Here is a 24,972-nt window from a genome sequence, read left to right on the forward strand (position 1 = left end):
GCTCAATTACATTTTAGAGCGAAAACATGAGGACACAAGAACGCATATTGAGAAACCGCCTGTCAAGGATTTGGTAGGAAGAACCCAAGCGTGAAGGGGTTAACAGATACTTTAATATAATACACTACAAAAACCCACAAGGGGGAACAAAACAAGAACCGGGGACACGATAACAACACACAAAATACTGATAAAGAACTAAACACACTTGACAAGAACTTAAACTAAAAAACTAGACTAAACAGAACACAGAATATAATAAACACGGAGGATTTCAAGACAAGTGAACTGGGAAAAATTTATCAAGAATCCTTGGACAAGGCAACAATCACAAGGCTTTGAACAAGAACATAAACAGATACAACGAACGAGCACAAGACAATAGACTTGAGGGCATTAAATAGGGAAACTAACAGAGGATAATTAACAAGGGACAGGTGTGGGTAATGAAACACTCCGGGAAGCTAACAAGGAAGCGAGAGGTGCGGGGCCAGAGACAAGACAGGAGAGAACGCATATTATGTCATAACTGACCATAATATGTTTCTCTCCACACAAAAACACGTAGCCCTGTCATGACACCGCCTTGGGATTTTTATTTATAATAAGTACAATTAAAATAATATAGAAACAGAATTAAAGAACGATAATTAATAAAGAAGTAATGCATTTGAAATATTAGAAACAATTATATACTCTTAAAAGTAAAGGTACTTAATAGGGCTGAGTAAAAAAAAAATCTATTAATCATTTTGTAAAATGTGGTCGATTCAATATCGATTCTCAATATCTGTGACATTCATAAAATTCATATTCATATTTCCACATGCATTGAACATTCATTAACGTGAATGTTATTGCTACTTCTATCCACTAGATATCACTTTTCTTTTTACAACAGGTTGATGTTACAACAGGGAGCATATCTTTCATTCATTGCTTCATTAACATGGCAGATGTGTCATTGAATTTAACATCACCTTCACATAAAAGGCAGTGGTGCATATGATTACAGCCCCTCTTCACAGCTGATAAAATAACCTGTTCTGTTTAAATTTACCCAAGTGTGTTTAAAGTTCAATTTGTGGCTCTTCATTTAATTTTGTTATTCTTCATTGTAATGTGATATTTACTGATCTTTTTTAGAAATATCTACAGGATTTGTATTAAATCTATAATCCTTGACTCAAATTGAGCACTTGTGAATCGTAGTCGAATCGAAACGGAACATCATAATCAATACCCAGCCCCAGTGCTTAAAAGGTTCTTCACAGCGATGTCATGTATAACAACGCAACAGTTGAGCACCTTACCTCCAAAATGTAATGAATTATACATTATTAATAACTGTAATTTTAAAGTAATTAGTTATATTACAACTTTGAATTGTAATGCGTTAAACTACTTTGTCAAGATCAAAGGCGTGAGACATGGACAGAGGACCCAGGTGCAGACAGGGGTTAACAGAAGACAAAAAAAAGACAAAACAAACACCCAAGAGGGGGTATCACAACAAAACAGAGGGGGAAAAAATAACAAGACAGGACTAATACTAACTACACTTAAACAAGACTAAAATTAACTATTAACATGAACATCACAACTAAACTAAGCTAAAATAAGCTAGGCTAGGCTAGGCTAGGCTAAACTAGACTAGACTAGACTAGACTAGACTAGACTAGACTAGACTAGACTAGACTAGACTAGACTAGACTAGACTAGACTAGACTAGACTAGACTAGACTAGACTAGACTAGACTAGACTAGACTAGACTAGACTAGACTAGACTAGACTAGACTAAACTAAACTAAACTAAACTAAACTAAACTAAACTAAACTAACAAGACACAGGCACTCACCCAACTACCACAATGAACCAGCACAAGACAGAAGACACAAGGGCATTAAACAAGGGACCAAGTCAAGAGGGGAACAGGTGAAGGGCATGAATCAATAAAGAGGAAACGAGAGGAAGGGGACAGAGACAGGACCGGAGAGAGCATATGGCAAGCCAAATAAACAATAGCCGCCCCTCTCCACGTTAAACATGAGGTACTGTCATGATCCTGCCACTAGACCAAGAGAAACATGACATGATGCGGCAGAATCATGACACGTTTGAGTTACTTTGATCAAAAGAACCATAAAGTTACCATGCTAAGTTACCCTGTTAAAAAACACCACAGAAATTCAAATGGTTTCCATTATATTTAGTCATTTAGCAGACGCTTTTATCCAAAGCTAAGTTCGGGGAGCAATAAGCGATATGTCATACAAAGAGCAACCATTAAAACTTCATTGGAAACTACTAGGTTTTATTAAATACCTTTTTTGTAGTGTGTTTTGGCATTATTTGAGTATGATTTAAAAGCGGAATCGATGATTTGGTAAGATGATAACTTTAGCATGCTAGTGTAGCACTAGTGCTATCAAAAGAATACACGAGGGAACTGCATGTGGTAACTCTCAACGTGGTACGTTTATTGAACTGCAAGAACCTCACAAAAAACCAGAACACCACCGAACTAGAGTCCCGGCTCCGCCTACTTAAAGGGGCCGTAAAGCTTCTCTCTCAGTGAATACTGTAGGTGAATTATGTCAGCAAGTCCATCGTGTGTGTGGCGCTTGCATCTGCCACTACACAGGTCCCCCCAGAATTCACCAACAGCGGCCACATCAGCTTGTTAGGGAACCGAACTTGTCTGCCAGAACGTGTGAAAGAATGCGGCTCAGGGGCCGATGGCGCAGGTAAAGCGGGCTGGGAAACCTCCCTGGAGACTGTACTCTTGTGAATGGACGGTCGACCCCGCTTAGGTGCCCGAGCAGGAACCAGTGGGCAGCCTCGTGCTCCATGAGCTGGCTTGAGTCGGTCGACCGTAACTCGTTCTGGACGACCTCCAATATCAACCAGGAAAGTCTTATCTCCAGCCTCCAGTACGCGAAATGGCCCATCGTAAGGAGGGCGCAAGGAGTGTCGGCGAGCGTCACAGCGAATAAATACAAAATCAGCCGTAGATAGGTCTCGGGGTATCCAGGACTGCCCCATGCCGTGTTGCGATGTGGGCACCGGCCGAAAAGCCTTAATCTTGTCAACAAGGGTAGACCGTTCAGCGAGCGGGCTCCATGGTTCAGTGCTGGGTGGAATGAAGTCGCCTGGGACACGCAGCGGCTGACCATACACCAATTCTGCCGAAGAGGTTTGCAGCTCTTCCTTAGGAGCGGTCCGTAGACCCAGAAGGACCCAGGGCAAACGCTCGACCCATCTGTCGTCCGTTAGACTGGCCCTCAAAGCCGTCTTAAGAGAGCGGTGAAAACGTTCACAAAGGCCATTGGCCTGCGGGTGGAACGCCGTAGTACGATGGAGCTGCACTCCGAGGATGCGGGCCACCTCCGACCACAACTCTGACGTGAACTGCGGGCCACGGTCCGAAGACATGTCTCCAGGGGTGCCGAAACGTGCCACCCAATTGGCAATGAAAGCCCGTGCCACACTGTCTGTGGTTGTCGAGGTCAATGGAACTGCCTCCGGCCACCTGGTAGTCCGATCCACCATGGTGAGAAGGTGAGTGAACCCCTGGGAGGGCGGTAATGGACCCACCAGGTCGATGTTGACATGTTCGAAACGTCGCTCAGGTACCACAAATGTCTCCAAGGGTGCTTTGACGTGCCTTTGTATTTTAGCACGCTGGCATTCCACGCAAGCAGCGACCCAGTCCCGAACATCTTTTTTTAAACCATGCCACACATACTTCGATGAGACCAACTGCTGCGAAGCTCTCCGCCCTGGGTGTGACAAACTGTGGACCTTATCGAAAACAAGGCGCCGCCACTGCATGGGTAGAACTGGGCGAGGGTTGCCCGTGGAGACATCGCACATTAGTGTCACACCTGCCTCAGTAAAAATGACATCAGCAATTGTCAGACTTGAGTCAGCCGTCCTGTATGCCTGTACCTGGGGGTCGGACTGTTGGTCTGCAGCCAAACGGACAAAGTCCATACCCAGATGCACTGCTTGCACTGTAGCTCTTGAAAGGCAATCTGCCACAACGTTGCTTTTTCCGTCAATGTGCTGGATATCCGTTGTGAACTCAGAAACGAAAGCCAAGTGACGTTGCTGGCGGGTCGACCAAGGCTCGGAAACTTTTGCCATTGCGTGAACCAAGGGCTTGTGGTCCACAAATGCTGTAAATGCACGGCCCTCCAGAAAGAAACGAAAGTGTCTGACAGCTAGGTATAGGGCGAGCAACTCTCTGTCAAATGTACTGTACTTCCGCTCGTTGGGGCGTAGTTGACGGCTGAAAAATGCCAGGGGCTGCCAAACACCTCCTATAAGCTGCTCGTGTACTGCACCTACAGCCCAGTCTGAGGCATCGGTGGAGATAGCGATAGGAGCGCCAGGAACAGGGTGAGATAGCATGGTTGCTTGAGTTAGAGCTTGCTTAGTGTCCACAAAAGACTTGGTCATCTCCTCCGACCAGGTGATCGGTTTTGCTTTGCTGTGTCCTTTGACGGCGCCGTACAAAGGTCGCATGAGCTCAGCGGCCCGAGGAATGAAACGGTGATAAAAATTGACCATCCCCAGAAATTCTTGCAGCGCTTTGATAGTGTGGGGCACAGGGAACCGTTCGATGGCGTCCACTTTGTTTGGTAGCGGGAAAGCCCCCATGTCTGTTACTCGGTGACCAAGAAAGTCGATGGCCCCCAGGCCAAAATGACACTTGGCAGGGTTAATTATTAAACCGTGTTGACTGAGTCGGGCAAAAAGCAAGCGTAGATGAGTGAGATGTTCGTGTGCGGAGGAACTGGCGATCAGGATGTCATCTAAATACACAAATATAAAGTCCAAATCCCGTAAGATTGAGTCCATCATGCGCTGAAATGTTTGGGCCGCATTCTTGAGGCCAAAAGGCATCCGCAAAAACTCAAAAAGGCCAAACGGTGTTATCACAGCTGTTTTGGGGATGTCCTCATGGAAAACTGGTACCTGATGGTATCCACGCACCAGATCCACTTTGGAGAAGATGGTTGCCCCTGCCAGGCGCGCTGAAAAATCCTGAATGTGAGGAACGGGGTATCGGTCAGGCGTGGTGACATCATTGAGCCGACGATAATCCCCGCACGGGCAGTAACCACCATCAGTTTTGGGGACTATATGTAGGGGTGAGGCCCAAGGACTGTTGGAGCGTCGCACAATTCCCAGGTTTTCCATGTTAGTAAACTCCGCCTGAGCTGCTGCCATCTTTTCAGGATGCAAGCGTCGGGCTCGGGCATGCACTGGGGGTCCAGACGTCAAAATATGGTGTACAACCCCATGGCTAGCTGAGGCTGATGAGAAAGTGGGTTTGGTGAGATTGGGAAATTCACTGAGTATTCGAGCAAACTCGCACTCCACGGTCAACGCGCTAGAGAGTGTGGTTGTTGCAAAAGTGCTTCGTGAACAAGGCAACACATTGAAACCTTCCGCAGTGACTAAGCAACAGTTCTTTACATCTACCAAAAGTCCATAAGAGCACAGAAAATCTGCGCCCAGGAGGGGCCTGCTCACATCTGCTAAAACAAACTCCCATGTAAAACGTTGTCCATTGAAACACAGCGGGACTAGCCGTGTCCCATACGTCTTAATTTTACCTTCGTTGGCCGCTTCGAGCGGTGTGCCAGTTTCGCCGGATCGTCTGTCCACAGGTGATGCCGGAATCACGCTAACTTGTGCTCCTGTGTCACACAAGAAATGTCGGCTGGATAGCGAATCCGTGATGAAAAGGAGATATTCAGCATTATGTGTCACTACGCTGCTGACTGTTGGGATTCCTCGGCTCCCACTGAACGTGCAAGGGGCACGACATTTCTTGGCTTTTGCTCCGAAACGGGCGTGAAAGTAACAAAGTCCGTGATCGCCTGGCTGCCGTGCGGGAAACGATGGCCGTACGTCTGGACAGCGCTCTGCAGCTCTCGTTACGGGATACACAAACGTGGCCGTTGAGTCATTAGCCGTGAATTTGTGCGAAGCTGTGTGATATTCGTCCGCCAGCTGCGCTAGTTCTCTGTAATCAGTCACCGTGCTGTTTGCGAGAGAGGTGCGAACGTTCAAAGGCAACTGTTGTAGGAACAATTCTTTAAACAGAAAACATGGTTTATGCTCACCGAGCAATGCCAGCATGTGATCCATCAATTCGGACGGCCGGGAATCTCCGAGACCCGGCAGCGAGAGCAAACGACGTGCTCTGTCAGTCTCTGATAAACTGAAAGTCTTTAGCAGGTAAGCCTTTAGCGCAGCGTATTTGTGTCGTTCTGGGGGATTTTCCAGGATGCTTAACGCTCGTGCGGCTGTGGAACTGTTGAGAGCTGCGACCACATAGTAGTATCTCGTGTCGTCCGCGGTTATCTCTCGTAAAGCGAACTGAGCCTCGGCTTGAGCGAACCACACAGACGCTTGTTGCTCCCAAAACTCCGGAAGCTTAAGCGATACAGCATTCGTCGACATTTTGCGTTAATAGTTCTGACTCGGGGTCACCAATGTAGCACTAGTGCTATCAAAAGAATACACGAGGGAACTGCATGTGGTAACTCTCAACGTGGTACGTTTATTGAACTGCAAGAACCTCACAAAAAACCAGAACACCACCGAACTAGAGTCCCGGCTCCGCCTACTTAAAGGGGCCGTAAAGCTTCTCTCTCAGTGAATACTGTAGGTGAATTATGTCAGCAAGTCCATCGTGTGTGTGGCGCTTGCATCTGCCACTACACTAGCACTGAAATCATGATCCCACTGTCCATGCGAATCGCTGTCCAAAGCTACGCCTCCTCCAAATCACATCACAACACAATTCCAATTAAAACATGTTTCATTCACTAGTGAGAACCTGTTACAGTACAAAGTAAATAACGTCACTACAATAGCGGCACTCCTGTTTTGGCAGGATTTTCACATTAATCACACCCATCTCCTCCTGAAACCTCCGTGAACAGACATAGCTGGAAACCTCCAGTCACAGACAGTGACATTCGCTAATGGAATTCTCACAAGGGGACTTTCAATGTGTTCACTTGTCAAATGTTTATTTTTACCAGTTGTGCTGTAAAATTGCCTTGTCTTTTTCATTTCTGTCGTTCAATTATTCTGTGGTAAAAAATGTATTGACAGACCAGCAGTACACGTTTAAAGTGAATCCTGTCCAATCTCTTGCAGTCACTAGCACATAAAGTATGTGTTACTTTAGAAAGGGAATGTCATACTGGAACGAAATGCAGCTTTGTGCATTGTACTCGTCGTTTTGATGGCACTGATATGTTCCTTCACGTAAAAATATACCTACTATATGTAGGTATTCAATTTGTATGATTTTTGGTTTAATTAGTGCACTTACTATTTTTTAATTTTAAGAATGATTGGAAAAACGCAACAAACTGACTACGGAAAACTGTAAATTATACATTTTTGAAAAAGCTATAAAACTATCAAAACCATATTTTAAAGGGGTTTCAGCATTCTGAATACAGTGGTTTTTTAGTCTAAAATATGATAAACTACAACATCACCCAATGACTAAAAACTAAAGTGTAAATTTCAACAAAAAGCAAACTATATATAGCTATTTATAAAAACAAATCAATAAATCAAGTATTTACTAGTCATACCTATGAACACAAAACAGACCTCTACCTGTACTAGTACCATTTGTCCAGCAGAGGAAGCTAGTTTATCATTTGTTTCAGAATGTTTGTGACGTGACTACAAAACTCATGGACTGCTTAATGGAAACAAAGACAAGATGAACGGAAGGACTGACATAGATCTTAACATAACTGTATGATCTGGTTTATGTAAATCAAACGGTTTAACCTACAAAAAATAATAAATGATGTATGTCCGTTGGGTAGTATTTACTCACTGGCTATTAGGCTGTACTCAGTCCTAACACTCTAAAGCCATCAAAGAGAAAGTTTATTAATCTGCTTTAGTTGTGAAACAAAGGCTTCAAAGACCCAGCACAAGTTCTTTAAATTTTATTTGTCTCCAGGAGTGTGTACACACATTACCCCTCAGATTTAGTCCAGATTCATAGAAGTTTAAACCCGTTAAAACCTTTAATCTCTTTCCCATTTGTACAGATGTGCACGGCATGCTCTTGCTGTAATAAACACAGGGGGAGAGTTTGAACAAGGCTAACATGAGAGATCTGTCAAGGTGTCACCCAACCACGAACACATCCACAGCTGTGTATCTGAAATGTAGTGCCAGAGGGGTGTAGCAATACCACATTACTACCACTCTCCATCTATATATCTTGTGGTGTGTGTGTGTGTGTGTGTGTGAACCACTTTTTTGTTATAACACGATGGCTCATAAGTTTTACTGTATTTAATGTATATGCAGTTCTTCTGTGAGATATGCGTATTATTAACACACTGTATGGTGTCATTTATATCTACATTATCTGTAAACACTCTACAGAGACCTTAGCTGTGAACTGTGACAATGTATTGACTCAATAAATCCACGGTTTATTATTTTTGATCTATTTATCACACACTTTTATCCAATTGGCAATTTTAGTCATTGCTGTTTATGAGTATATCTCTTTATGGAAATGTGTTTAGTAAATGTTTAGTTTTATGTTGTCTGTCTTTAATTGTTTGCATTTCTGAAATAACTTGACAATTACAAAAATAAGTTGTATATTACCACAAGAAATGATCAACAACTATTAATAACAGCTAAAATTGTACACAATCTTTATTTTCTGTGAGCTTTTAGTTTTTCTATATGCAATATGCAACAAAACTCTTATAATATAAAAATACAATTAAATAATCAAATACAATTTTGTCCAACAACATGAAGAGTTTGGTTCCAAAATGAGATAACTTTTTTCGTTATTATGGCTTAAATTAAAACAAACCAACTATGTTTGATTGATATAAATTGGAATGCGCAATATAAAAACATGATTTTTGAAAATGAGTTATTTCGTTTTGGAACCAAACTCTTAAGGCCCGGTTTCACAGACAGAGGTTAGCTTTGCCAGGACCCTTAGTTCAATTTTGACATTTAAGAAGCTTTTTAAAAAAATGTATGCAAAAAACATTACTGGTGTGCATGTAGAGATAAAACAATGGCATATTTTACGATATTTCAGGGCATGTTTTTTCGACAGTACGCCTTGTCTGTGAATAACAGTTTAGTGTTTTGTCCATTTTGTACGATAGACCTCAAATAATATAAGACATATTGACATATTTAAAAAATGTGTGTAATGTTTGCTCAAGTTTCATTAAAGATCAGGTATTATGCTATCTCATGCATCCTGACATCTTTACACGGTTATCTGATCTGGCTTTGCATGCTTAAAATGGCCAACGTCAATGGTCAGAATGATTTGTACGTATGATGTAGTATTTCTGTACTTGATACACATCCCCAGCCCTCCAACTTGTTACGGAAGTTTTTTAGAATTCTGGATTTCGTTTGTCGTCACAGTGAACCTATTCATTTTACATTCTCCCGGAAAAGCACGGCAAGGCGAAAGAAAGCTCCTGCCCATGAGCCGTTTAGGTGTGTCTGTTTGTTCACTGCATTTCAGTGATGGATGCTATATAAACTGTGTATATAACGCTGAATTTGGAGATCGTTTGAAACTGATAGATGGCGCGATCAGATCCCGGACATGAACTGCACGTGGTAAGTCATACGTCTGTGTTTTGTTGGCAATCGGTGTGTACGTGCATAATGTACAAAACATGAAGGGATTAATGTGATGATGTGTTGCTTGCTCGTGCTGTACTTCCATCCCACTCACCCCACTAGTCCCACCTCTAGCAGCTCATGTTATAACAAAAATAATCATACCGCTGTATGTCTCTTTTATAAATTTGATCAAACTAAATCCTCTTTGAAAATATGATTTATGCAATACTACTGTATAGCCACTCAAGATTAATATGAGATTGGTAGAAACTGCATGTGATACACAATCTTTAATAAGCCTGTTAACATTAAAATTCTAACTTTATACAGTCAGTCTAATCTCAGCAAAGAAAGGCTCAAAGCGGTCTGTAGTAAGCATTTTAAACATCTTTGACCAAAATGTCAGTGATTTAAAGCAGAATAACTGCATAGATGTCATGGGGGCCACATCCTCATCCACAACCAGCATCATATAACATGATCCCATCAGCAGAGCAAACAGAGAGATGATGATGATGGTGGGTGGAGAGCACTGAGGGTCCACTGCATTGAGCCCAGCCAGCCTCAGTCCCTCTGGCTCCCCCTGCAACAATAGAGGAGACGAGGCCTCTAGCCTGAAGCTTTTGTACCCATCCACATGGGGCCAGGGGTAATAGGTAAGACAGCTAAACTCTCCCTGGGGGGTCCTTTGGACTTACACACACACACACACACACAGAACAAATCAGCAAAGCTGGGGAGACAGTGGCGGTCAACAGGAAAGCTGTGACCTGATGAAAATGCTAGTGTACATCCTAACAGCTCTGAGGGTCTAAATCCATAAACCAAAACAGATTCAATTCAACACATAGTCAATCTGTTTAAAAGATAACAGCCCTGTAAATATTTACATTCATAACATAAAAACTCAATGTATATATGGGACAGTCTCTCAGGTACATGCCCCTAAAGATACACAATAGAAAAAGAGCGTATGTGCTATAATGTAAATGATTTGAACATGACTGAATAAACCTGACTAGCAACCAAGCTAAATATTTTTATTTTATTTTGAGAAACTGATACTCGGATCCGCAGGAAAAGAGAAAAAGAGTCTCATCCTGGGTGTGATAGGGTCATGTTTGCTGACCATGTCAGGTGGCAGGTACCCTACGGTGCACGAGACCCAATGCGTTCTGGCTTGGTGTGTTTGCATGTGTGCATGTGGTGAACCTGACGAGATTAAGAGGTGACTGATCGTTCTCTCCGCATAGCGGTAAGTCCAACATCCTCCCCGTTCAACCCTTCTCACACTCAAAGTTCAAAGGGAAAGAGAGGCAGGCGTTGAAGGGGAGGGGACGTGATCGCTGGCTTCCTGCTCTCTTCCTAGCAGTGTTATCTACTGATCTTAACATGCCTTATCTCTTAATGAACACCCATCAGTGGCACTATATCTACTCTCAGTTTTACAGGTTAAAGGATTATTCTCGAGTTTTGGTTCATTATTGGAGATTTATACTGATCTCAAGTAAAATAACATCTTGTTAGGATGAAACTACAGGTTACACTGCAAAAACGTACAGCTAAAGAAATGTTTCTACCTAATCCATGATCTGACCCTTCTGTTGGTGAAACCCACATTGTCATTTATAGTTTTATTCTTCTAGATTCATTGTGTATCCCATGATGGCCATGGACGCTATTGACTTATTGCATGTCTTTTTGTAGAGAAGAAAATAATTCTACTTTTTAAATAATTCTACAACAAAACTCTTTGTCAACTTTAGTAGCGATATTTTCTGTTTAGATTGGGTTCTTTCAAACATTTAGAACATATTTTTCAGATGATAGATAATAAAACAATAAGGTGCACATGCAGTGAAAATTGTGCTGTTGTTACATTAAATTGCTTATCATCATTTTTACTGATATAATTCAGGGTTAATTCACCCATATGAAATGATCCTATATTGTACACAGTTTCTTTGCAATATCATTTGATACCAAAAATAGGCTGAATCTTTGCTACAGTCATTTCTGGAACTCTGCCAAGAAGATTTTGTCACATTTATCTCATAATTCTCTCTGACACTGGGTTAGCAGCAACCAAATGTACATCAGAGGCTGTGTCTATGTGGTTGGGTTTACCCACTAAAGACATTAAGATACAAATGGTTTTAAAAAGGAGAAGTCCAGTAAATATTCCTGAGCTACCAGCAAACTGCTTTAGACACATTTACTTGCAATACCCTATATTGTTGATGTACAGTATGAGTAGATCAGATGGTAAGTCACCTGATATTTAGATTTTAAGAAACATACATCAGTATGTGTCTTGAGAAAAAACTAAATTTTGTTTTTAAAGTCAACAAGTCCCATATATTAAGATATTCTAATCCAGCTCTTTTTAGTCAGAAGGATACGTTTAACTTAAAACTCTTTGTCACAATTTGTTTTACTTGTCTCAACTATTTTGCCAAAGCTGTTAAAAAATACAACCTTGTGGGTCTCAAAATTGATTTAAGATTCAATCAAGTTTTCTGAGCTATTTTGAGCAATAATGACAACGTATAAAAGCATCTGCTAAATCAAGTAAAAGCTGTTTTTTTTCACTGGTGTGGCATTTACATGTTTGGACACATAAACTAAAATGATAACCATATTATCACATTTCTAGTTCCCCTGACTGCACTCGGGAGCATATAGGATGTCAGCTGCCCAAGCAGAACAGGACGAACATCCGGAAACAGTGAGCTAGAGAAGGACAGAGAGATGGAGAGAAGCTTTCAGAGATGAAGGGATGTCAGAAGAAAAGGGGTAATTACTGGCCCTTTCTTATGGAAATGCTAATGAAGTAGGAGAGAGGCCAGCAGACAATGGGGGCTGCAAGCGGGTCGAGCGTCCCCATGTAAACAGCTTCCTGTCATGGAGCCATTTAGCCCTCACTTTTACTGACTAACAAGACATCTCCACGCCAACTACAAAGAGCCGGTGTTCTTCAAAGACACCATAGCCACACCAGAGCTCCTCAACCAGGTTCACAGCACATCATGGGACGCTATCAGAAGAGTCTAAGAGAGTCAGATTTTTGTAAAATAAAAAATATACGGAAAAGACATTCTGAGCAGAATTTTGTTTCAGTCAGAAGTGGGGTTGAACAATGTTTTTGCCTAGGAACCCCCATACGTTGTTTTTTTTGTTCTCAACTTACAAATGATAAACTCTGGATCTCTAACTCTATCTTCATGTTGCTTCAGCAATGGCATTAACACAGTTACTTTCCAAATTTCTTTTGGTCCCGTTTACACACTTAATACAGTTAGTCACACTTGCAACAAAGCTCCTGCGCTCACCCAGAATTACAATGACAACCCATCAATTATCAAGTACATCCTCTGATAAAATTGCATCAGGTCGATGTCCTTCTGAAACAGAATGTCCAGATTCGCTGTTTTTCAGGAAATAGAAAAACACTGTACTTTTAAATGATCAAAGACCATGATGTCAAAGTTGACAAGAACGTTTAAAAACTTTATATTGGTTAGCTATTTGCAAATCCCAGTGACAGACATAAAGGGTGACCAATAATAATGATTTATGGCAAAAAATAACAATCACAAAATATGGAAAGATTTCAGAAGGACAGGAGGGATATATTTTAGACAACTGAGTGTAATTACACATGGTCGATGACATTTTGGGGTTGATAGCTTAGTACTATCATGACAAACATTATGATTTCAGGTCATTTCTCTGTACCGCACATAGAGAAACTTTACAATGAAATTCTTACTACGTGCTTTGTAGGAACATTAAATATATAGAACGATCTACAAAAGAGAAAAGTGAAGAAAGATTAACAAACAACTTAATTGTTTGGGGAGAATTTACATGTAGCCTACAATTTGACTCTGCAGTTTTTAAAGGGACACAAAATATATTATGTGCACATAATGCGTAATATATGCTCAGAATATACAAAAACTAAACAATACACAACACAAAATAATAGACATGTATGTTTATTAAGTGTCCAACTGTACTGAGCAGAAATGTTATAAAATTAGATTCTATTACAGTATTCTGATAACCTGTGTTCTAACAAAAAAAGCCAATGTTATCTGTTAAATATATGCGTGTTATGTTGTTTTTTTATGTTGGGGAAAGCATTTTAAAACAGCTAACAGAAAACCTAATGTTTTATGTTTTTCTTAAACGCTTGGGTCAGAATTCCAGCATAAATGTCTGATCATTAGCTACAACAGCAGAGCTGACCTGAAGGGGGCGACTGTTCAGGTATCTGTTGTAGAGGCGGAACACTCCGGCCCACTGCTTTGGTAAAAGATGTGGGATTAGGGGGCTGTATCTATTGTCCTTTAATGAGTGGCTTTGATCTGGGCACAGAGTTTAGTGTTTGTACACCTGGGTCGCTGCAGCCCTTCAGTAGGTCTGGCTGAGGGTGGCTAACACTGATGGTGGTGGGGGCTGTGGATGATCTGCATGGGGGTAATGGGGGATATCCAGCATCGTGCAGGTAACACTTCTCAGTGAGCCACTGTTGCTGGCGTGGGAATGCTGTAAAAAAAGCCCTGCTAAGGGCCCTGCCCCCTTTGTTTGCCCTGGTTTTATGGTCTGCTGGCCCCCAGCTCCTATATGGAGCCCTAGACTACACAGACAGACGCAGGGTGCAGGCTTCCATAAATGATAGCTGGATGCACTTCTGTACCAGATCTGACTGTCAAGCAAAGTTTGCTCTTTCTAATCATTTCTAATTACTAATTAATTTAATTAACACATTAAAACCTTAAACTTGTCACCAACAGTGAGATTTCTTTATGTAATTCATGTAACATTTACAGTATTGTTATGTACTGTCAGGCCACTGCTTTCATGATATAAATTACTGACAGAAAAATATCTCAAATGTGTCAAACAGCTATTACTGTGTTGACATTATGATATGCATCTGAGATTGAATGACAACAAAGCTGGCACAAATGACAACAAAAGCCAAGTGTGCCCAATTGAGTTTTAGTTTCCAGGAGCTCAACTAGTATAGCATTGTGTTAGTGAAAGGTTAAGGAAACACACATGGTGCATTCAAGGTATACAGTTTTCATCAGTATAAGTCATTCTGGACAAAAATGTCTACCAACTGTGAATGTAAATCTATAAGGTTACTGAAAATGTGACGGATCAAAAGATTTTACATTACATATCAATAGCCTGATGTATACGTTTTACATATCAACTGCCTGAATGAAGAGCTCATTTGGAAAAACATTGTTTATTATTGTATTTCGTTGTGTCAGTATGTTGTATTTTTTTACTATTACTTAATCAAAACAACCCAACTTCAGTTTGGTATTAATTAGAATACACCGTAAAAAACACAAATCTTCAAATAGTCTTAAGAAACCTGACTTTGTGTCACATACGCTGACAAAATATAACACTTTCAGTGTTAAACACCCATTCAGTGTTAACAGGAACATGTGCATGTATTTAGCCTGTAGCTATAAGCTGTTTCACATCATTGTTTCGTGAGTGTTTCTACATACAGTGCATTTAAAATAGCTTTGTGTCCACTGAATTAAATCAGAACATCACTGTAATTCAAATAACCTGAAATCTACTGTCAGACATCAAACTAATGCAGCTAAAATATTAAAAAAGAGTGCCTGAAACTCCTTTATAGTTTTATGTAATGCTGGTCATACAAATCTTGACACACTCATTCCTTGTTACCAATGAGTGTTGATGTCATATAATTATTCTATTTACATTTAAACATATTTGAAGATTATTTAAATAAATGGTTAAAAACTGTACGTTGTAATATGGTTTATATCAATGACACCAATGGCAGCAGTTTTATATTAAACAGGCTAAGTTTTCGAAACATCTTAGCTTATATGTTCTAAGAACAATCAAGCAAAACTTTCAAAAGGTGCAGAAAGATGTGATAAGTTTTTATCCCTGTGACTTTGTTGCTGGGCAACCTTGGAACACGCTGTAAATCACTCTATCTGCCTGACCTGTGTGCACCAACCAAATTTAACACTGAAGTGAGATGAACAGATTGTTTCTACGCCAACAAACTTTATCCTAATATTAGACATAAGTCTTTCCCCAAAACATTCCAATAATTATTACAACTTAATTATGCAGACATACATCTTATGTAAAAGCAATATATCCTATTTATTTATAAAAAGGTAAGACACAAGTTGTATGCATTGTGTATTTCTCTCTGTAAAGCTGCCATTGTGTCGTTCACAAATAAATAAAATTCCTAAGCGAAAGTTGGTTATTTTATAGTCTTAGAAAATGGAAATAAAAGTCAATGAGTTTTTAAAATATTTTTTGTAATGTTCTATATTACACTATAAATGATACTAATACTTTAGTATTAAAAGCAGGCAGTTACAGTTACTCATTCTGTATATTTACAGTTAAATAACAACTGAAAACATATATTAATGTGTTTTACACAAATTTATTTAAATTTTTGTCTGAATTATTATAATGTGAGTTTTACTGATGATTGGAATAGAAATCATCACGACTTTGTTTTTCTACAATAAATTGAAATACTGTCAAAAGTCATCTTTGAAATGACCAGTGTACAGAAAACCCCCACAAAAATGTCTTGAATGTTTTCTCTTAAACAACCACTGCTTTCTGGCTGTTGACTGGCTGTCTGGCTATTTCTACAGCTCTCACCTTACTGTGCCTCTACAGGATGAAGTTCATCAGAACTTCTCTCTCCCTCATTAACATCCAAAAGGTTTGATGTCTACTGTGAAGAGGGGGCAAAAAGAGAGAGAGAGAGAAAGAGAGAGAGGGAGGTAGAGAGAGAGGGAGGGGGGAACAATTACTGCACCTCAAGTCTGTTTTATCCTTTTCAAAGGACAGGGTGATTAGCAGAGGAAAGTTTAGATTTCCTGAACTTGAAGTGGAAACGCAGCAGTGACAGACGATCTCAAGATTCAATCCACATTTGACTAAGGGGGTGGGGTCTCTCCACACACATACATATACACTGTACTGTTTCAGTCTGCCCCAAAGCAACACCTTTCTGCTGTTTTAAAGCTACAGTTATAAACAGTCATTAAAATACAATGCCAATAGCTAATTTCAAAATAACCACTGAATATGTTTTCTATATTATTTGTATTGCATGTTTGTGTTTGTGGAAATAGTTACTGGCGTGTTTAGAAAATAAAAAAATAAATATCAATAAAATCTTAGAATGTATTTCTAGAAAAATAGTTTTTGACAGTAATATTATAAAATAAATCCTAAATGAAACACTTGTGACATAATCATTATCTTTATATTAAAAACTCTGTGTTTGTAGTGGGACACATTTATCTTATGCCTTTTATTTTCCAAGAGTTGACTCATGTAGGCTGGAGAAGAGAAATGTGGAAAATATGCATCCTCTCTTATAACTGTCCTTTTGTGAAGCACCAGCCCTCTGTAATATTTCTCACTGAGGTGAGAGTGTTCTTATGCCAGAGAGAGGCAGCATCTCTTAACCCTTATGTCACCAAATACAACCTCTCATTTAAACCTCACACCCACTCAGTCACAGTAAATATGGTCTCATTGCTGCCAGTAAGGGACATTATTAAATGTTGTAGCGCGTTTGGAAAGGGAAACGCTCTCTTATCAGTATAGGAAAAAAGGGTTCGCAGATCATTTTCATGTGATCCTATCACTACACCAAATACACTTGTTTTGTATGTACAGTGTTTTGTAACTTTTTTCTAAGTTATTAACTGTTTTATTCAAATCAACCAAAAAAATAAATCAGGTTAGACGGATGGACATGTTTACAGGGCCATGTCAGAAGTAGCTCTGCTTGACTTTTTATAAGGAATTTCCTTTTATGTTTGTCCGTCTTTATTACCAAGTAGCCTTTGGGTTGTATTTCAATCTTAATAAGAAATTATATTTATGGTTGCTTAATATCATCTGTTCAGTGAGTCGGTCATATACTCACTTTGAAGTGTGTGTGTGTGTGTGTCTCAAAGGATGAAACAGAAGCTCAGGATAGGAGAGGGTTGTGACTGATGACTTTTTGTTGCTCTGTAAATCAGCCGAATCTAGGCAGTGAAAAGGTGTGATGGCCCTTTACATTTACAGCTCCTCAGAGAAGAGGTCCACTCAACTCCAAGTGCATCAGAACAACACTAAATAACAGACCAGTTCCATCCCATGAAAATCTTGACCACTTCCTATCCATGTAGTAATAAAGTGTGTATAAATTAACATTTTTGTTTTCCTACCCTGTAGTAATAAGTCAGATCATAGCAAAGTTAAGGTGGTAAAAACCTTAATCTATAACCTTTGATGGTATATCACACTTTAAAGTAGCCTAGAATTTAAATTAAACCTGGATTTCAGAAAATCAAACACAATTTTCTAAAAAATAATAATAATATAGATAGGCCTACATATACACAATTTTTGTATATTTGTCATTCAGTCATTTAGTATTCAGTAATACATTTTATATTTGAATGAAAAAGTTGCATACAAACTACAAGTATTAAGTGTAGTTAAAGTGGAAGACAATCCTATAGATAACTGGATTTAAAACAGTTTTAGGATCTTATTGGAGTCACGCTGGATTAAAGAAATCCACATTTCACTTCTGGGCCATCACACTTCAGTGGAGCACAGGACACGGAACGACTCATTGGTTGTATTCTAATGGCCCGTCTCCAGTAAACACGAGCTTTCTCACATGTGTATCTGGGACAACAAAAGATTAGCATTATTCGCAAATATACAACTGAGTTCAAAGGCACCGATGGAGCAGACGCCGTCTCTCGTCCTTCTTTTGTTTCAAAGACGAGCTTGCGCATAGAAAACTGTTTGGATATGTATCGTGGTGATACTAAAATGACCAATGTTTTACGCTAAATCGTCGTATACCCTACACTATTTAAAACAAGTATTTAAAATGAAAGAACAAAACAACAAGTTTTATAACAAAATGTTCCTAAAAAACGACGTTTGTGGGTAAATATTTACAATATCAAAACAAATCTTTAAAAACGTCCATAAATTGTATTATTATATATTTTCGGATGGTTTGTTGTTCGTTGTTAATTTATGTATTTTATTCCTTTCCAAACAGACCTGTATCTTAAACGTTTCTCAGATACTTCCAAAGCACTTTAACGCTTTTTAATGGGCCACTGCATATGTCAATGATACTTTCCGTTTTGTGGCGTCAAATTATCAGGCGCTATAAGAGAGCGATGGGCCTGGTCTAGCGCTCTGGGTCACGCCCCGTAACAGCATGCGGTCAGTATCAGGCCTTTAAAAATGCTCAAGACGCGTTAAAAGGGCAGATCGTGACGCTCAGTCAAAGCATCGCAACCAGACGGAATTTAGTGATATCATAGCGATATCGGATTTAACTCGAGGTTTATTTGATCGGAAATATGACTTCCTCCAGTCCCGACCAGCGCCTGGATCATCTCCTGAGCGCAGTGGAAAGCGAATTTCAGAAGGGCAGCGAGAAAGGTGACGCGTCGGAACGGGATATTAAACTTTCCCTTGACGATGCGGAGTTATGGACCAAATTTAAAGAGCTCACCAATGAAATGATTGTCACCAAGACTGGAAGGTATGTCACCAAGACTGGAAGGTTTTACCAACTTAATTTTGGTAAAATAAAGTTGTTCACGCATCGTTTATATTGAACAAGCCTAAATTTGATTGAAAATTATATTGACGTATAATTTAAATTCAGAGGCCGTGGAACGACTAGTCCTGGGTCTAGTGCTGTTAGGCCTTGTCAGACAAATCGCAAAAAAAGTTTCGCTGGCGTTACTATGGACACGCGCTCATTTGCAGTTGATTGTAATGTTGAGTTGCAAGAAAGTTAGATATAGCTTGTATAAATTATTCTATCCCTGTCCATCACTAAATTATTTTTGACAAACCTTTTGGCTTTTGTTTCATTCTAGACGGATGTTTCCCGTGCTCAGAGCCAGTGTCGCGGGCCTCGACCCTAACGCCATGTACTCGGTTCTGCTGGACTTCGTGGCTGCGGATAATAACCGGTGGAAATATGTGAACGGTGAATGGGTGCCGGGCGGGAAACCCGAACCTCAAAGCCCAAGCTGCGTCTACATTCATCCAGACTCACCCAACTTCGGCGCTCACTGGATGAAAGCGCCGGTCTCTTTCAGCAAAGTCAAACTCTCTAACAAACTCAACGGAGGAGGACAGGTAAGGACCCGTTTTGCGCTTTTCAAAATCGTTCCGAGTGTTAAATTGGAGTTAATAGCCCATATGAATTTGGAGAATTGCTACCGATTTGTTATGATTTTTACTCCTAATTATATTGCAAACGTCTATTTATTGTGTATATTTATGATTCTTTTTAGATTATGTTGAACTCATTGCACAAATACGAACCGAGGATTCACATAGTGAAAGTTGGAGGGATTCAGAAAATGATCAGCAGTCAGTCTTTCCCTGAGACCCAGTTTATTGCTGTCACAGCTTATCAGAATGAAGAGGTGGGTCTTTGTATTTTTAAAGCCAAAGCTGTGTCTGCACTGCATCTATATGCAACACTTAATTTTCTTACATTTTGTCTAATCGTTCATTTTAATCTCACAGATCACAGCTCTGAAGATCAAGCACAACCCTTTTGCTAAAGCCTTCCTAGATGCCAAAGAGAGGTAAAATAAATGGCTCAGCATGATTTTTTATTCTATATATTTAGATTTGTCTATATATTTAGATTTGTCTTTCTTATCTATATATTGACAAAATTACAATGTAATATGTTGTGTTGTCATGTCTACAGAAGTGACCACAAGGAAGTCCCAGATCACACTACTGACAATCAGCAGTCTGGATACTCACAACGTAAGTAAATCAACACAAGCACAAGAAATATAATAAACCTCAGTAAAATTAGAGCACCATCATTTCATGTTACATTACGATTGTACAACAAACACTTTAATTCTAGAGCCTTACTCATATTGGCATTTTTTTCAACAGTTGGTGGCTGGTTCTTGCCCAGTAATGGCCCTATGGGTCCCAGCAGCAGCCCTCCTCAGTTTAGCGCGGCTCCTGTTCACTCTTCTGGGTCATACTGCGAGCGATACTCTAGCTTGAGGAACCACAGATCTGCTCCATACCCCAGCCATTACCCCCATCGCAGCACTACAACCAGTAAGTGCACATTATTAGACTTCAACTTGATTCATAAGCAGCAAAATGTATCTTGATTTTACATAATATCAATCTTTTATTTCTATTCATTTGTGAATCAACGGTAGAATGGTTCTGGTGTTTAATCATTCTTTGCTTTGATTTTTAGATAACTACATGGACAATTCTTCCGGTAATCTCACCTCTCATGATAGCTGGTCGGCACTGCAGATACCTAACTCAAGTGGGATGGGCACCCTAGCCCACACCACCAACACTACCTCTAACACAAGGTACTTTCTTTCACATATCCCATGGTCTCTTTTTTTTTGTTAAAGGCAAGGTTTTGCTAGCTGAGTTATTGATTCACAGATTTAACACTGTACGTCCTGTGCCTCCCCACAGCCAGTACCCAAGTTTGTGGTCTGTTGCGGGGACAACCCTCACCCCCTCTGGGTCAGCGTCTGGGTCCATCACAGGCGGGCTGACATCTCAGTTTCTGCGCGGCTCTTCAGTGTCCTACTCTGGGCTGACTTCCTCTCTGCCTGTGTCCTCTCCCGCTTCTATGTACGATCCAGGCCTGAGTGAGGTTGGAGATGCCCAGTTCGAGAGCTCCATTGCCAGGCTTACGGCCTCCTGGGCACCTGTGGCACAAAGCTACTGAGATCCAGAGAAACCATCTTTAAAATGAGAATACTCCCAAAGATTTAAGTGTTTGAAAAGACTTGATTCTGAGCCGAAGATACTTCACAGACTGGCTAAAGCACAATTCCAGATAGAACCACGTAGATTCACCAATACAATCAGAATGCCTATGCAATATAGTATCTGTATATGATCTCGGGGCATGTAACATTGTAGACAATCGAAACCTAGTGAAAGACAATCTCATTGAGTATATTTGATTATTCTATCAATTAAAGTTTTCGGTTTAGCCCTCAGCCATAAAACAAAAACAAACTATGGGGCTAATGATGGTGTTTATTCTTTATAAAATTATCTTAAGAATTAATAAGGTCAAAATGTGCTGTTCACTGACTAAATTGTATATGTGTGTAAATAGAAATTAACATTCATTTTGATGGTCATATTGGAATATTGTAAGAGCTGCAGAGTCTCACCCTAACTTTCAGGAGACAGTTGGACTTCTTCTGGTTCTACAGCTACAATTGAAGCATTTTTAGTTTAAAATGGTAAAATAATTGTAAAATGTGACCCTGTAGTTGTGTCTCCAATCTGTTTGGTAGAGAATATGTACATATCTATCTATTTGTATTTGTTGGACTCATTGTGAGTGTTATTTATGTCATTTTAATAATAAATTAAACTTTTTTTTTCTGTCAAAATGCTTTACTAGCAGTATTTGTTATTCGACCAAAAACGTATAACTGTGCATATTACAGTAATATGTGGTTATTATTTAATAATTTTAAACATCATACTTCAAAAAGGTTCAAATGAAATTTTGAATGATCTAATTGTTGGTTATATTTTAAAACATTTTACAATTGAAAAATATCTGTATGTACTTAAGGTAAATATCCAAATACTTTATTTTATCAGAGACAATCAAGCTCAACTAAATTGACTAAAACCAGATGAAATGTAGATGTTTTAAGTTCTCAGACCACAAAATCAATCTATCTATCGGGTCTATCTAACCACCTGCTCGAACCTTATCTTGATTTAGCTCTATTCATTCTAAATGTTCATAGTTGTTTCAAGTAGAATCAGTTAAATCAAGTCTGTCAGCCATTTCAGATGCAAACTGATCTACATTCTTAACTTTTAGCAAAAGGTTTCCGACTGTGATAATTGTGTAATTTTGTAGCAGCAGGTGTGTGATAAATTAAATTTATGCTTGGTGTGAAGCGGTACAGCGATAGAACCGAGGCAGAAGTTCAGAGCACTCACTCACAGAACTTTGTTAAAATCTGCAGATCTGTGTGACACATGGTCAACACATTTAACATTTCACTTAAAAAAAGAACATTCAATAAAAGATTTTTAAATAAACCGTTCTGGGAAAATTTTAATAATGCAAGACAAACATAAACATCAACCTCTTTATTGCTCTCTTTTTAATTAAAGCTAATATTGTAAACTATGTCAGGCAATATTTATTTCTAAATAAAATATTATTATATATTTCCCCTTTATACATTTTTGTGGTCTCTCTGTAAATTGACTTTTTAAATATCATGTTAATAAATAGAACAGTGTGGTAGCTATTTACTTCCCCACATGTGACTTAACATTGGGCCATATGTAGCTCTATACGAGGCATTAAATTCATATATATATATATATTTATATATAGACAGAGCTTATTTTTATTGAATACACAATTTTTGATGAATGTCTTTATATTTTTATGTTCTCAATATAGCCTATACAACGTATAAAATGTATGTGCTAATCAACAGATTGATAATTATTATATATTGCTTTTTTAGACCTTATAGTTTTGCCTTGTCAATAATTTAATACAGTTCAATATAAACTCAACGAAATGAAGTCTCTTTCAATTGAATAACTTTTCAACATACTGTGGTGTGAGTGACTGGTGCTGTTGATGTCACCACTCTTTGCAGCACTGGAGATTGGTTGTCTGGGTCCAGTGATTGAGCACTCAACACTTTGGCGTAAATGAAGCCTGTAGGGTCACAGGGCAGGCAAACACTCACGAAGGAGCAATGTGAAAGCCAGCTGGAAGAGGCAGCAACCTGTGTGAGTGTAAACTGGGATTCCCCCAGTTGAGAGCAACCCCTATGAACGTCTTAATTTTAGGAAGGGTCTAATCTCTGGGTTGAGTTTTGGCCATCAAAAACCTGCAGTAAAATACATTTATAAACATGCAGGGCTTTTATATACAACAATGTACACATGATTCACTAGAAGGTACAAAGAAACCCAGAAAAAATCTGTCTCCGTCACCTCGAAATTCACATAGAACCTTAGAATACCAAGAAGTTTTGAGATATTGAGATTCAAAATGTGTGCATTATAGCAAATATTTAGGGACAACAAGTCTCTTAGAAAGACAGAGACAGAGATTCTAAATGTACAATATAAAAATCTTCTGAATGGTAAACGCTGTAAAAAAGTAAATGTTCGATCTTGTTAAAAATCAACTGTTACATTTCAAGCAACACAAACAGTATAAAACGTATAATTTGTTTTAAAACATAACATTGGTGTAATGTGTTGAAATGTTAACACATTTTACGTTTAGTGCTTTCTATAACATTTATTTCCTATTTGAGGATGAACATTTTTCTTTCTTGTTCAAGTAAAGCATAAAATGCTGTGCTAAATATTTTGACTAGTGCAGATGCTAATTTTAGGTAGGAACCTAGACTTTATTTCACATAATGTGGGACAGGTTGGCTTTCTCTGGGACAGCTCTATTATAGAGATGAGTTTATAGTCTAGTTTTAAACTGATTGAGTGTGTCTGAACCTGGCTGGGGAGGCTATTCCAAAGTTTAGGAGCCAAGTATGAAAAGGATTGGTCACCTTTAGATGATTTTGATATTCTGGGAACCATTAACAGACCAGAGTTGAACAATGAATTACAATAATCTAATCGTGAGGTCATAAATGCATGAATAAGTTTCCCCACGTCAGAAGCACAAACTATTGGCCGCAGTTTAGAGATTCTTCAAAGATGGAAGAATGCTGTACGACACACATTTGAGTATGACTATCAAACGACGGACTACTATCAAGCAACACTATGGATGACGACACAACCCAAAAAGGTTGCACTCTACGTTTTATGTTTACTGGCATTTTGTATAATAATGAATACCTCTGTCTTGTTAGAGTGTAGTATAAGGTTGTTGGCCATCCAGATTGTGAAGTCACTAACACAATCTGTTAGCTTTGTAAACTGGGCAGTATCACCCAGTTATGAGGAAATGTAAACCTGGGTATCATCAGCTTAGCAATGGAAAATTACTTTATCTTCGCTGATAATGTCTCCTAATGGAAGCATGTAAACTGAAAAAAGGATGGGCCCTAAAACTGATCCCTGTGGCACTCCGAATTTAACACGAGATTTATGGCATGGTAGGTAGGACTAAAAGAGAGATTGCGCCATGATCAGA

At 39.3% G+C, this 24,972-nt stretch overlaps 1 protein-coding gene across 2 annotated transcripts; it reads left to right on the plus strand.

Moving 5' to 3' along the window:
- The first annotated feature begins 6,116 nt into the window (after positions 1 to 6,116).
- tbxta (T-box transcription factor Ta) lies at positions 6,117 to 22,204 on the plus strand. Of its 2 annotated transcripts, none has more exons than XM_079484006.1 (8): positions 6,117 to 6,257; positions 19,658 to 19,922; positions 20,081 to 20,215; positions 20,319 to 20,380; positions 20,509 to 20,570; positions 20,709 to 20,882; positions 21,031 to 21,154; positions 21,267 to 22,204. In XM_079484006.1, the coding sequence occupies exons 2-8, from the start codon at positions 19,662 to 19,664 to the stop codon at positions 21,523 to 21,525; spliced, it is 1,077 nt and encodes a 358-aa protein (XP_079340132.1). In that variant the 5' UTR covers positions 6,117 to 6,257; positions 19,658 to 19,661; the 3' UTR covers positions 21,526 to 22,204. The 2 variants fall into 2 exon arrangements, with proteins under 2 accessions (XP_079340132.1, XP_079340131.1); XM_079484005.1 differs by lacking the exon at positions 6,117 to 6,257 and adding an exon at positions 18,965 to 19,314 and having other exon boundaries at positions 21,267 to 22,203.
- Positions 22,205 to 24,972: the final 2,768 nt, after the last annotated feature.

Source organism: Barbatula barbatula (genome assembly GCF_947034865.1).
Source record: "Barbatula barbatula genome assembly, chromosome: 21".
NCBI lineage: Eukaryota > Metazoa > Chordata > Actinopteri > Cypriniformes > Nemacheilidae > Barbatula > Barbatula barbatula.